This window comes from Lacerta agilis, chromosome 8 (assembly GCF_009819535.1).
Source record: "Lacerta agilis isolate rLacAgi1 chromosome 8, rLacAgi1.pri, whole genome shotgun sequence".
Classification (NCBI taxonomy): Eukaryota; Metazoa; Chordata; class Lepidosauria; order Squamata; family Lacertidae; genus Lacerta; species Lacerta agilis.
In genome coordinates this window covers 78,367,326-78,382,062 of record NC_046319.1, presented here as the reverse complement: position 1 = coordinate 78,382,062, position 14,737 = coordinate 78,367,326, and the positions used below count along the sequence as shown (strand labels likewise).

General features: G+C 47.8%; 1 protein-coding gene across 7 annotated transcripts in view; it reads left to right on the top strand.

The window, feature by feature from the left end:
• RYR1 (ryanodine receptor 1) overlaps nucleotides 1-14,737 on the top strand; it is a 158,827-nt gene that overhangs the window by 31,882 nt on the left and 112,208 nt on the right. For all 7 annotated transcript variants that reach the window (XM_033158477.1, XM_033158479.1, XM_033158476.1 and 4 more), the window contains 10 exons: nucleotides 2,871-2,945; nucleotides 4,793-4,871; nucleotides 5,806-5,918; nucleotides 6,665-6,758; nucleotides 7,722-7,818; nucleotides 9,203-9,277; nucleotides 10,860-11,016; nucleotides 12,939-13,103; nucleotides 13,501-13,622; nucleotides 14,121-14,307. In XM_033158477.1, the coding sequence (XP_033014368.1) occupies nucleotides 2,871-2,945; nucleotides 4,793-4,871; nucleotides 5,806-5,918; nucleotides 6,665-6,758; nucleotides 7,722-7,818; nucleotides 9,203-9,277; nucleotides 10,860-11,016; nucleotides 12,939-13,103; nucleotides 13,501-13,622; nucleotides 14,121-14,307 (1,164 nt within the window). The remainder of the gene's footprint in view (nucleotides 1-2,870; nucleotides 2,946-4,792; nucleotides 4,872-5,805; nucleotides 5,919-6,664; nucleotides 6,759-7,721; nucleotides 7,819-9,202; nucleotides 9,278-10,859; nucleotides 11,017-12,938; nucleotides 13,104-13,500; nucleotides 13,623-14,120; nucleotides 14,308-14,737) is intronic.

The following is a 14,737-nucleotide window of genomic DNA, read 5'->3' as shown; positions in this document are numbered from 1 at the left end:
TGCAGTAATTAAAACTGCTCAGTAACCATCACGTGTGCTGTAATCACATGGTTTTTAAGGCCCAGGTCGTTAAAAGTCCATACCACAGCAATACAGACCTGCTGTAATGATTGCACAGCAGTTGTTCCCAAATTGTGCATGATTTCAGATCCCTGCAAAAAGTAAATTGATGAAATAATAAGCGTTTCCTGAAAGGTCCTGGACATGCCTCTCTTTAAATCATTCTATCCGTGTGTGAAGAAATGGTTCAGTCCACGCCCATTGCAGAGACACACCAGCACGGTCCGCCCTCGGAGGCTGACAACTGGTGTGTCCATCTATATATGGGGCGCAGTGAATGAACCTCCTCTGAGAGTTGCCCGTTTTGCTGCATCCTGAGGTTTGTGCTTGGGGAGGCATGACCGGAGCATCGCAGGCCCTCCCCTGGAAAACCAAGCTTTAACTGTATTTGAGTATGACTTTAAAACTGATGGCATTCGCTCTTCTTACAAACCCAAGAGTCAATCTTTTCTTCTGCAAGAGAAAGCGTGCCTCCGATTTTAATTCAGAATGGGAAAACGGTGCGCTGTGGCCACCAGAAACATGGCACACAGTGCCATCCCGAATGTAATGCAGTAACACGGTCCAGTTATTCATGACCATTTGTGCTGCTGCAATATGACCTTTGCCCTGATGGTAGCAAATAAATGCAGTGCTTTTTTCTGGGGAGGTGGGACGCATGTTGGAGATTCTTTCCCCCTGTGCAGTCATGGGTTTGTTGTCTATCACATGACTGGGTATGTGTTTTGATTCCACAGGAATGGGAAGTGACGGAAGACAGGATGTTTGTCTTACTGTGTTCCCTGAAGTGGGACTATTGTCCTTTGTCCTTTCTCTCTTTGCTGTCTGATGCTAGAGAGAGAGGGAGCCACGTTGCAGTGCTCCATGTGTGTTTATATGTAAATAAAGTAGATTAGCCAAAATGCTGAGTTGCTGAATTCTGTTATGCAACTGCGCAAACCTCTGTGGATCCGAGCATGTGCTGATGTCTTCTGGCATCAGTCGCTGTGATGTTTGGGCTGAGGAATGCTTTTGAAGCTCCCAAACGATCGCCCAGGAAGGAGGGAACATGCCAGCCGTATGTGTGTGGGACATCCTGACAATGCATACCCCAAAACATTTTGTGAATCTTTGTACTTTTGTCCATTTACTCTATATATTTTCCCCGTTTTGTACTATAAAATGGTGATTTTCTTGAGTCAAAATGAGAGTACCCCTAAACATTTTTTTTAGAAAAAAGCACTGTATAAATGCATTCTGACAATATTTATTGCAGCAAGGCAAGTCATGCAATAATGACCATATATATATACAGTTTTTTACACACACACACACACACACGTACAATATATGTGCAATAATAATATGACCCATGAACCTAGGGTCATTTATACTGCAGATATATACAATGGCAACTATGGCTATAAATAGCATAGCAAAGGGGTCTATGCGATTATTACCATATTTACAGCAGCCTGTAGAAGGGACTGTATATATTGTTGTGGCATGGCCCATTATATATTGACTATGGGCTGCATCCAACGTTAAGAGCCGACTTGTTGAAGTGGGTGCCCATGCCTAACATAGATTCATTCCTCTCAATGGGTCTGCTCCAAAGAAAACTTGACGGGATACAACCCTATATAGATATATATATAGGTATGAACTGCAGTAAGAATGGCTATTGTTTTTTAATCACGACAAAAACAGATGCCAGTGAAATGCCAGATCCGTTGTAATGCCTCGTAACGGTGGCTATATATATATATATATATATATATATATATATATATAATGAGAAGAGTCTTTGCAAATGGCAGCCACCACCTTTGGGCTTGGCAAGTATGGCTGTACACATGTGCAAGAGAACCAGGAAGCTGTTCCTTGCTGAACGCTTTTTGAGGCCCATAAGCAAATCCTACGGACAGTGGATGCGACTCTGCCTTGTTCCCCGCTGGGTCCTTTTGGAAGAAATGGCTCCGAAGAAATTATTCAGTGCTGGAAATCTCTTCAGGAGATAAAATGGGTTCTTCGTGTGGGGATAGATTGTGGGGGATGAAGCGGTGTTTTACTATGGTGTGGACAGGGCCGTGTGGTAAGCTGATTGTCACACTGCCCTGTTGAGGAGAATTTTACCTCACGTCAAGTGCAGTTGTGAGGTAAAATTCCTGGTTCAAACAGGTCCTTTGTGTCCACCCATTCTCCAGGTCATGCCATAATTTTCTTGGCCTGCTTTTTGCCATCTTCTATGTTTAATAATAATAATAATAATAATAATAATAATAATAATAATAAATTATTATTATTATTATTATTATTATTATTATTATTATTATTATTATTATTATTATTATTATTTTACTGCACAACTGTTGTTGTTGTTGTTGTTGTTGTTGTTGTTGTCGTTGTTGTTGTTGTTGTTGTTGTTGTTGTTGTATTATTGATGCCCCACCCATCTGGGTGTAAAAGCTGAGACATGGAGCATGTTTGCTTGGAGTTGTTTTCACAACTCCGTTTTCAGAAGTTAGGCCTTATGCAAGCCTTCCATTTCTTGGTCTCTGTTTTGCCAAGGTCTGGGATCCAGTGAGCCACTTTTGGAGTGCATTCCAGTAGGCCCTTCAGGAACCTTTGGCCAACCTGGGGCGACAGCTGGGGCTGATGGGAATTGTAGTCCAAAACACCTGGGAAGCCCCAGGTTGGTCAAGGCTGCCTTAAGGAAAGGTGTCAGCCACTTGTATTTGCTGAGGGGTGGGGATGAGGGTGCTCTGGGTGGGATTGTCCAGTTCACAGACTGACTTGGCTTTCTCTTTTGCCCTGTCACCCCCCCCCAGTCCTCTCAAGGTGGCGGACATCGGACACTCCTGTACGGACACGCTATTCTTCTCCGGCATTCCCACAGCGGCATGGTAAGCGGGAGAGGAATCGGGGAAAGTTGTGTGTCTTGAACTCCAAAGGCCGGTGGGGGCAGGGAAGACGCAGCTGCTCCCCAGCCATTTTGTGTTCCGCGTCCCTGTCATCCCTGAGCCAAGCAGATTTATTTTCAAGCATGTGTCATGTGTTCCCCTCCCGGGATGCAGAAATTGCAAGGAATCCCAAAAGGGGTTTTAGGAGGTGGTGGGCACATTTCTCGGCCAAGGCAAAAAGGCTGAGCGGCGTTCTGGAGGACAGATATAAATTCTAAGTCAAGAAGCTGAGGTCACCCGGGGTGCCGTGGTGCCGGTTGCAATTTCCTTCTGTGTCAACATTCCTAGGGTGTGTGTGTGTGTAGAGCTGGTCCTTGAATGGTCACCCTTGAAATCGAGTGTGCATTCGCTTGCCACCGCTGATTTACTGCTGGAATTATTCCTTGAAGTGACCTTACATGCTTGAGGGGAGAGGAAGATCTTCTTGGACTCCAACTCCCATCAACCCCAGCCGGCGCGGGCGATAATGATCGGGGAATGATGGTTGCATTTCCCCATTCCCGCTTTGTTATTGCTGTGGTTGTTATTAATTAATTAATAAATATGCAGTCATCATCTGCCAAAATGACTTCTGAGCTGTTCGCAACCATAGGATCAACCCGCAATTAAAACACACAATGACCTTAGAGCAGCCTTTCTCAACCTTGGGTCCCCAGATGTTTTTGGCCTACAACTCCCATCATCCCTGACCACTGGTCCTGCTACCTAGGGGTGATGGGAATTGTAGGCCAAAAACGCCTGGGGACCCAAGGCCGATAAAGGCTGTCTTAGAGCATCCTTAATTAAAACACACAAGGAGGCCATATTTGCCTTGTGTTGGTCAGCAGCAAGCAGCACCCCATTGTATTGGTGTAGTGGTTAAGAGCAGTGGACTTGTAATCTGGTGAACTGGGTTTGATTCCCCGCTCCTCCACATGCAGCTGCTGGGTGACCTTGGGCTAGTCACACTTCTCTGAAGTCTCTCAGCCCCACTCACCTCACAGAGGGTTTGTTGTGGCGGAGGAAGGGAAAGGAGGTTGTTAGCCGCTTTGAGACTCCTTCGGGTAGTGATAAAGCGGGATATCAAATCCAAACTCTTCTTCTTCTTGACCTCTTGTTTTCAGCAGCCCATGCTCTCTGCACTATAGGCAACTTGCACGGGGGTTGTGTTTCTGGTTGCTATGCATGTGCTGATCTCACACGAGTCGGGAGTTGCCTGTACTTCCTTTGGTAATCGTAAAAGAAGTTGGAGTTCTTATTGCCAGATACACTGTAATGAATCCAAATAAGAACTCTGGCCTAAAGTTTTAACCAAAAAGCATACGTTTACTCGTAATTCCAAATGTAATATCAATTCTGTAAAGAATTACAGTCTTAAACATAAAATAGTTTTATATGGAAATTTTCCTTGAAGTCTTCTGGAGCTAGATGTCAAGGCTTCTCAAATACGTGTCAGATGTAACCAGGGAGACTAGGACAGGGCCCCGTTTCGGCATGGAAGCCTTCTTCAGCTTGTTTTTTATGATAGAAGTATATGAAAAATATATATGGTGTCTGTTTCTTTGATTCGTAGAAGGATATAGTGTCTTAGAAGAAGTTTTGCTGTGTTTTTCTGGCGTTTAAGTTTAAGTTTTTTTGGTTAAAACTTTAGGCCAGAGTTCTTATTTGGATTCATTACAGTGTACTTCCTTTGGCGCAAAAGATTATGGCCACACATCTATCTACGTGCGTTTATAAAGTTACATCTTAAAGCTGCAATTTTAAGGTGCAGAAACCGGGGTGGATGATCTTCTTTCCTTCCCGATTTGCAGTATTTGAGCTGCCTAACCACATCCCGCTCCCTGACGGATAAACTTGCCTTTGACGTGGGCCTTCAGGAGGATGCAACAGGTGTGTGATTTTGCACTCCAGGGAATTGGCACCTTGTGGGTGTTTTTGTTTGCAGCGGGGGGAGAGGAGGAGAATGTTCCTAGCTCATTCTACATTCCAGGCACCGTTCAGTGGCAAAGGGACTACTGTGTCGAGTCTCAGAGGGGTAAAGTCCCACTCCGTGCAAACACAGAACAAAACAAATCTGCACGCAGACAACTGAAATTCTGCGCTGATGGGTGGGGGGGGGGGGATAATTCTGTGACCTGGCTACATGATGCAAATTGAGCAGCCTTTAATGAAATGTTATTGGGCCAATGTGAGACATAAATTATGCAAGCTGATCAATTTGCATAATTTATGTTGCACTTTCACCCGATAAAACCTCATCAATCAAACAAGTACAAATCAGCAAATCAGCTTGATGCATCAAATATAGCTGGATCGCCCCCTCAGGGAAAACGTGAGGAAAGTGGTTCCTAAACTTTTTTCTAGCCACCCCACTATTTTCCCATAAACCCATTCCCTGTGCCCCTTACCCTAGCCTCTAAAAACATTCGGAACAGCAGTTTGCATGACCCACTTAGGTAGATAGTAACACAATAAAATTCAAAGCCGTAACAATTAATTGCAAATTTATTCAAAATCCAGTTAAAACTATTCGGTTTAGTTGATGAACTTGATCCACAGATGCCAGCTTTTCTTAGTAATTTCCCCCTCCAGTGCCTCCCTGCCTCCCCCTTGCCTCTTAGTACCCCCCCCCAGGTAATGCCACCACCTCCCAGGGGGCAGTAACGCCCATTTTGGGAACCACTGACCCAGGTGAACAGATGAATCTGAAGCAGCCCACCTAAATGCCGATACTGTAGGTGCCTGTCTGATGTGACCCCAGAGCAAATAAAGGAACGTAGCTAGTTTCTCGTAGACGTATGCCCACAATCTCTCTCACCACTAGGGGAAGCCTGTTGGTGGACCATCCACCCTGCCTCCAAGCAGCGATCAGAAGGGGAGAAGGTTCGCGTGGGTGATGACCTCATCCTTGTCAGCGTCTCCTCTGAGCGGTACCTGGTGAGTGTGTGTGTGTATCTATCTGTCTGTCTGTGGGAGGACATGCTTCCTCCCCTCTCTAAACCACTGAGCCTCTTGGGCTTGCCAATCAGAAGGTTGGCGGTTTGAATCCCCGCAATGGAGTGAGCTCCCATTGCTCTGTCCTAGTTCCTGCCAACCTAACAGTTCGAAAGCACACCAAATGCAAGTAGATAAATAAGTACCACTGCAGCAGGAAGGTAAACTGCATTCCCATACACTCTGGTTTCCGTCACGGTGTCCTGTTGCACCAGAAGCGGTTTAGTCCTGCTGGCCACATGACCCGGAAAGCTGTCTGCGGACAAATGCTGGCTCCCTTGGCCTGAAAGCAAGATGAGCGCCACAACCCTATAGTTGCATTTGACTGGACTTAACCGTCCAGGGGTCCTTTACCTTTACCTTTACCTGTTATGGGGGTTCTTCTAACCCCCCCCCCTTTTGGGGAGGACATGCAGTGTTGCAGGAGGGAGGAAAGCCCTATTGCTACAATTCCCATCATACCTGACCACTGGTCCTGCTAGCTAGGGATCATGGGAGTTGTAGGCCAAAAACATCTGGAGGGCCGAGGTTGAGGAAGACTGGACTAGAGGACCCTTGGGGTCACTTCCAACTCTACAATTCTATGATTCCATAAATCCGTGGGGACTATTAAGCCCCTGATCTCACTCCTCGCTTGCTTTGTTTCTTCTGCTCTCCTGTGTCTCAACAATGTCCTTGTTCTCCTCCAGCACCTGTCTACAGCCAGTGGAGAGCTCCAGGCAGATGCCTCCTTCATGCAAACACTTTGGAACATGAACCCAATCTGCTCAGGCTGCGAGGAAGGTATTTGATTCCTTAGGGTGTGGTTTGAGGCCACATGACGCAGCCACCTTGCTGAAGCTATGGAGGTCCCGGTCTGGTCAGTGCCTAGATGGCAGACCACTGAGGAACCCCAGGCCTCGTTGCATTTAGATGGAGGTGACAACGCCATTCACACAAACCTACCAAATTCATACCTCTTGGAACAATGCACAGTTGTGCCTTGGAATTCACGCTGCCCCGAATTTTGTGATGCAGTTTTCCAGCCCAGAAAAGGTGCACGTGAGGGGGAAATGTGAATGGAGCTGCATATATTAGAAGAAAACGGCACCCCAAAAGTTATGTTACGTTAGGGAAGATTGCTTACAAAAAGAATGCGTGTTAGTAGAAATTGCATGCTGGAATTCTGATGAATTTTCATGAGGGCTTTTGAAAAATAAATAAATTGTAAACTGATGTGGAAATGCGGAGAACTAAGCACAGCACTGGAAAATTGAGAAATGGAGGGAACAGGATTTATCCAGTCTCTGCCTATGTTACCGGACTATGATAAGGCTTACTCAGGCCGCATTCACACAATAAATGGTTCCCCCCAAAGAATTATGGGAGCTGTATTGTGTTTCTCATCACTGAGAGCTCTTAGGAGAACCCCTATCCCCCCTCATAGAGCTTTAAGTACAGAGTGGCTTAACAATCCCTCTTCCGGGGGAACTCTGGAAATTGTAGCCCTGGCAGAGGAACAGGGGCCTCCTAACAACTCTGGGCGCCCTTAACCAACTACAGCTCCCAGAATTATTTTCAGGAAGCCACAACAGTTTAAAGTGGCACCATAGCTCTTTAAATGTACAGAGGGAATGTGGCTTGAGATGACGCAAGCAAAAGCAATGTACATCATGCATTTGCAATGCGCACCCCGGAGTACTAGCTTCCTCGCTCTGCTTGTGATCCCACACTCTCTAATCCCTATTTTTTGGGTGGTCCACGCAGGGTATGTGACTGGAGGCCATGTTATGCGCCTCTTCCACGGCCATATGGACGAATGCCTCACCATCTCCACCACGGACCAGAATGAAGAGCAACGCAGGTGGGCATACCGTGCGGGGGTTGTCAGCATAAAGGTGTTAGGATTTCCTACACATGAGTAGGACCCTGGCAGAGACACATGCCCAACTGGCATGTTCCCTCCCTCCTGGGCGATCGTTCAGGAGCTTCAAAAGCTTTCTTCAGCCTGAACATCACAGCGACTGATGCCAAGTAGCATTAGCACACTTACGGATCCGCAGAGTTTGCGCAGTTGCGTAACAGAACTCAGCAACTCAGCATTTTGGCTAATCTACTTTATTTACATATAAACACACACGGAGCACTGCGACATGGCTCACTCTCTCTCTGTAGCATCAGACACTTTAAAGAGAAAGGGGGACAAAAGAAAGGGGGGATGAGAGAGAAGCCTCTCCCCCAAATAGTGAACAGAAAGCGGGAGGGGATAACAGAGGGGAAGAACATGCAGACTTCGAGCGCAACTGTTACTTGGGGGGGGGGAGCGTCTCTAACCAAAAGTAAAAGATCACGGCAAAGAAAGTTCATGCTCTCTCTAACTCAGCTTTTAATTCAATGCAAGCATTTTGTTATTCCCCTCCTTCGCCCGCTGAGTATGTAAACATTTTTAAAAGACACTCTGCTAATGGAATGGAGGCCTGTCGTTTGTATTGCTGGAGGGGTAGCGCTTGTGGTTGGGGGAGCCTGAGTAACATCAGCCCTGCAAAGCACCCCAGTGTTGTTAGAGAATTGTGGACTTGGAAGGGACCACGAGGGTCATCTGGCCCAACCCCCCTGCAATGCAGGAGACTTTTAGCCCAACTTGGGGCTCGAACCCACGACCCCGAGATTAAGAATCCCATGCTCTACCAGTTGAGCATATCCAGGTCTTGGCATGGAGGAAGTTGCAAATATTTAAGATTTGATTTGCTAGGGGGTGGGGAGAGACAGAGAGGAGTGAGTGGGCCAACATGTTTGCGGAAGAGGTGGGTTTTCGAGGTGAAGGAGAAGAAAAGGAAAACATTCCCTTTCTTATCCACTCCCCTTTCATGCTTCTACACCCAGAAGTCCCTGTGACCCAAAAGTGCCCTGCTGCAAGGGCTGTGGGGGAGAATGCCCCTCCTATCCACAGAGAACTTTGTTTAGGGTCAGTGCGATAACCGAGTTCTTACTCAGACCCTTTATCCCTGAAAAGATAAAGGCAAGCTGGTGTCCTCTGGACTACAGTTCCCATCAGCCTCAGTGTCCTACAGCTGTACTTGCTGGGGGAAGGTTGGAATTGCAGCTGGAAACATCTGGACAGCATCAGGTTGGCGGAGGCTGCTGTAATAAATAAATAAGAGGCATTATTGCCATGCCTGGTAACTGAACTGGCTGGTTTTGAACCCCGCTTGTGGAAGAGTTACCCAGAACATCTTCCTTTTCCACAGGGTGGTGAACTACGAAGGCGGAGCCGTCTGCTCCCAGGCTCGCTCACTGTGGCGCCTGGAGCCTCTGCGCATCAGGTATGAATAATAATAACAACAACAAATAACAGCAGTGCTGTTGGGGTTGCTTGCCTCCCGGGAGCGCAGGCTCCCTTGTGGATTTGTCTGCCTCAAAAGCCATGAACAACGCAAAGGATTCTGGGTTGTGTTTGAGGGCGCAGAGTCGGTTTTCACTGGCTTTTGAGCCAACGGGGTATAAAATGTTATTTTAGGACTGTTCCTTTTAAACGTGTCCTGACAAACACACACACACACACACACACACACACACAAAATGCTTTTAACCCAAGGACTTGGTTAAAAATCAGGAGCTTACATGATTGTTATGCAGATTGGGATGCCACGAAATGCCACAATAAGAGACATCACCTCATGACCAGTTCTATTTCTTACCTGAAAGTGAAAAATACAATCTGGCTGCCTCTCATATTGGTATACAACCCTTCCACCTCTATTGCTTTATTTTTTTGACCCTACCTGGAATATTGTCTTTGACCCTTTTTCTACCCTTACTGACCTTCTTATCAGACACCTGAGCAGTCCTAGCATCAGTATGCTTACACCCTCAGGCACAACTGCCTTTTATTTTATTTTATTTTATTTTATTTTTTTATTTTTTATTTTTATTTTTTTTATTTTATTTGTATGCCGCCCTTCATCCAAAGATCACAGGGCAGTTCACAACAGGAAAAAAAATGAAAACATAAAATACATAATAAAGCAAAAACAGCTCCCCTCAAAAAAAAATCCAGTACGCCAGCAGACAGCTGGGTTTGGGAGCCGCCATTTTAATTTCCCATGATCCCCTGCCCTCAATGTAGTGTGGAGAATTAACATGGCTGCTCTGATCAGTCCCCCGGTGCTGTTCAGGAAACTGTGACTGCCACCACCCAATCAATTGTTCAAGGCCCAACCATGGGGGACATTGACTGCGGAGGAGCCAACAGAGGAGATTGTGGGAAATTATACCAGGGGAAGAACCTGCCTGTATGGAAGCCAGGATACTACAGAGCAATGTCTCCTAGTGGAGACTCCCTTACAGCTTAAAATATCACTTTACAAAGAGTCCTGTAATCCAGTAGTTGTCGAGGCATGATACTCCTGAAACTACCAAGATTGGTTCGGGGTATTCAGCCGAGATTTTTAAAGCTAAATCTAAAGTTGCCTGGTTTACTCAATGGTGACTATCTAGTCTTTTTATATATTGTATGTGTTTGGATTACTAATGTATTTGGATGACTTTGTATGGTTTTATTGTTTGAATTCATGCCATTAAAGGCCAGCAACAATAAAAACGACTGAGGAAAGGAATTATCTGTGAGGGGAATTGGCCACAACATATCCTTCTTCCATGTATTCGCAGCAGTAAATGGTGGGACTACTTTATAATGTCGCTTATGTATTGAAGAGGCAGCTGCTGGGCTGTTTCCCTGATGTTGTTGGACCACAACTCCTGGCACCCCTACCTATTGGCCTTGCTGGTTGCAGGGGCTGATGGGAGTTGGAGTCCCAACAGCATCCGAAAGGCAGCACATTGGCTACCCCTGATGTGTCCTAGTTGCCTGAGAGGGAACATACAGTATTTCTTCCACCCCAACAGCTGGAGCGGCAGCCACATGAAGTGGGGGCAGCCCTTCCGCGTCCGCCACGTGACCACAGGCCGCTACCTAGCGCAGACCGACGAGAAGGGGCTGGTTGTGGTCGACGCTGAGAAAGCTCATACCAAAGCCACAGCTTTCTGCTTCCGGATCTCTAAGGTGAGAAGAGTCCCCCATTATTGCCCTCATCGGAAACGGGACAGTCTTTATTGTTGTTTAGTCGTTCAGTCGTGCCCGACTCTTCGTGACCCCATGGACCAGAGCACACCAGGCACTCCTGTCTTCCACTGCCTCCCGCAGTTTGGTCAGACTCATGTTGGTAGCTTCGAGAACACTGTCCAACCATCTCATCCTCTGTCGTCCCCTTCTCCTTGTGCCCTCCAACTTTCCCAACATCAGGGTCTTTTCCAGGGAGTCTTCTCTTCTCATGAGATGCCCAAAGTCTTGGAGCCTCAGCTTCAGGATCTGTCCTTCCAGTGAGCACTTAGGGCTGATTGCCTTCAGAATGGATAGGTTTGATCTTCTTGCAGTCCATGGGACTCTCAAGAGTCTCCTCCAGCAAGGTGCTCTGCCTTTGAGAATTTAGGTACCCAAGAAGGGCTGTGCTGGACCAAAGGCCCATCTAGTCCAATACCCTGTTCTCTCACTGGCCAACCAGATGCCCCAATGGGAAGCCTAAGTGCAACAGAGCTCTCCCCACTTGTGACTCCACAACAGCTGGGATTCAGAGGTGTAAGGTCCTCTGTTCGTTGCTCATGAGTAAGCAGGCAAAACTCCGAGTTTCCTTTAAGAGTTTTATTGTGCAAACTATGTACAGTGCAGAGCTAATAAGTTCATGTCTGTATCAAGGATTGTCAGAATCCAGGAATGGCCCCTTCCGGTTCTGACCCCAACAAAAGAGCTTCGGTATACGGAAACCCTGCCTCCCATCCTTTCGTTTCACCCCTCAACGCCTTTGGGGCACCGGAAGCTGTGTGTCGCTTTCCTCGCCCTTTGAGCGAGAGGAGTGTGATGTCTCTCCAGCATCTTCAGAGCCCCTTTCCTCCATACCCTGAAAAGCCTGCCCCTCGCCACTGGAAGCCTCGCTGCTCCCTCTGCTGCCAGAGGAGGTGCTGCTGGTCAGGTGGGGCTGGGGCTCTCTGTAGCATCCCGAGAGCCCTTCCACCACCTTGCGCTGCGCGGGGGACAGTTCCCTGACAAGAGGCAAATGGCCAACAAGGGCGAACAGAGTTATCATGACTATTGTTGTCATGACCGTTGATTTATCCTTCTAAACCACCGGCTCAAGGCGAATTACACATAAGATAGGACTGCCGTGTGTCTGGATTTTCCTGGACATAGCCAAGAAATGGGCTTGAAAATGGCGCCCGTGCAGATTTTCTGTTACTATTTACTACTACTACTACTAATTCATTTTCTTACCTGCCCTTCACTGTAAGGTCCCTGGAAGGGTTACAGCCATTTGAAAATACTAAATGTTGAAAGTGGCATTGAAATGGAGAGAATCTTGTAAGTAGGAGCAGCCAAGCACTTTTAGCAACAGCAAGATATTTTAAAACGGAATAATCAGGCCCAACTGAACAGCAGAACTGAACATTCATTCATTTCAGGCGGATTTTATCAGAATTGGCAAAATGTCTGGGAAAACATGGGTGTATGCCAAATACCGTATTTTCCGGCATATAAGACGACTGGGCATATAAGACGACCCCCAACTTTTCCAGTTAAAATATAGAGTTTGAGATATACTCGACAGCAGATTCTCCACCCAGCGTATAAGACGACCCCCGACTTTTGAGAAGATTTCCCTGGATTAAAAAGTAGTCTTATACGCCAGAATATACAGTTGTGTGTGTGTGTGTGTGTGTGTGTGTGTGTCTTTAAAAGAAAAGCCCAAAAATATATGTCTGAATGTAAAGATTGCTCCTATGGCATACATGTGCTGATGTTTTGTCTTATTGGTTTGCTTTTGAATAAAATAAACATTGTAGGATAGCCCCTTCGCCAGCCTGTGGCCTCCGTGTGCCCCTGCAATCCCTCTGAGTTCATGGCGCCCTCTGTTCTCCCCCTTGCCCTTTTAGGAAAAGCTGGATGTGGCTCCGAAGCGAGACGTGGAGGGGATGGGAGCCCCTGAGATCAAGTACGGAGAGTCCATGTGTTTTGTGCAGCATGTCGACAGCGGCCTCTGGGTGACGTACGCGGCGGCTGATGCCAAGGCTCTCCGCTTGGGCCTGCTCAAGAGAAAGGTGAGGCTTAACTGGCTGGCCTCCCTGGCTTTCTATCAGGGCTGGTGGCCTTGAGCCAAGGAGTCGTGCAGGGGAGGGTGAGCCTATAAGGTGACCATTCAGCATCTAAAGCATGCAAGTTCCGCAAACAGGAGAGCCCGGCCCGAGTCCGCAGCTTTATAGGGCCAGGTGGAAGCTGATTGGCTCCCCGTGTCAGCTGGTCTCTTTTGGATTGGTCGCTGCAGCACCACCCTCTGGCTATCTGTGGCAGTGGCACCACAGCACAGCGCCCTCTGCTGGCCAGCTGTCATAGTGGCGCAGAGAGTAAAGTTTCCTAGGTCCCACTGTCAAGAATCGCTGATTTGAGAATCCTCTGAGCATCCACCATATATACCTGCTTTCTTCGCTCACCCTACAGGCCATCTTGCACCAGGAAGGTCACATGGACGATGCTCTCTCCCTAACCCGCTGCCAGCGCGAGGAGTCACAAGCCGCCCGGATGATCTACAGCACTTCTGGCCTTTACAACCAGTTCATCAAGTAGGTGCTGGGCAGATTCTGCTCCCGTGGAAACCAAGAAATTGACTGCTTGAGTTGTGTTCTGTGCCTGCCTGTCACCTGCCTGCCTGTCATCTTTTTTGTGGTTCCATGCTCCCCTCTGCCATCCCCATTGGCTGACCCATTGTGGCGCCACGGAATGTTAGCAAGCATTCCGATAGATGTGCAAGACTAAGAGTAATTTGTCGCAATGCAAAACGAAACCTAACTGCTCATAGGAGGGGAGAGAGAGGTCAGTTTGGCGAGAAGAGAAGCAGCGCTTCTATCTCGCCATTCCTCCCTTTGATTAAGCAGCCATGAGGTCTAGCAGCTTGCCACGTTTCAAGACCCAAAGCTGAAGAGGTATGGAGCTATGGGGAGCATTCCACAAAGTAAATATTTTAACTTGCGGACATCTTAGGGGTGTGATTCCTCCTCCTCCTCCTCCTCTGTGCCATCCATATCCAATGCTAATCTCACCTCTGGCCGTTCCTTCTCCAGGGGCCTGGACACGCTGAGCGGAAAGGTCAAGTCGGGAACCCCAGTGACTCTTCCCATCGATGGGATGATTCTCAGCTTGCAGGACCTGATCAACTACTTCCAGCATCCTGAGGAAGAGCTGCAGCACGAGGAGAAACAGACCAAGCTGCGTTCCCTCAAAAACAGGCAAAACCTCTTCCAGGAGGAGGTGAGCAATCGGGGGCTCAGCCTAGGAGGGTGGCCTGCTTGAAGCCATCGCCAAACTGGTCCCCCCAATATGTTGGATTCCCAGCTCCCAGCAGCCCCAGCCAGCATGGCTAATAGGAATGGTGGAAGCTGTAGTCTCAACATCAGGGGTCGGCAACCTGTGGCCCATGGGCCACAAGCGGCCCACTGGGGTTGTTTAAACGGCCCATGAGCCGCCCCTGAACTGAGCCGCCCGCTTGGCAAGTCCCTGCGCACTGTGCTAAACCGGAGGGATGATGTGGGGGGGGGGACGCGGGGGGAAATCGCACCTGCGCAGACGCAATCCGACCCAAGGAGCAATCTCCGCAGCCCAGACAAGGTAAACCTTGCCAACCCCTGCCCAACACCATTTGGAGAGGCTCACAGCTTTTCCACCTCTGGTGGAGACAGCA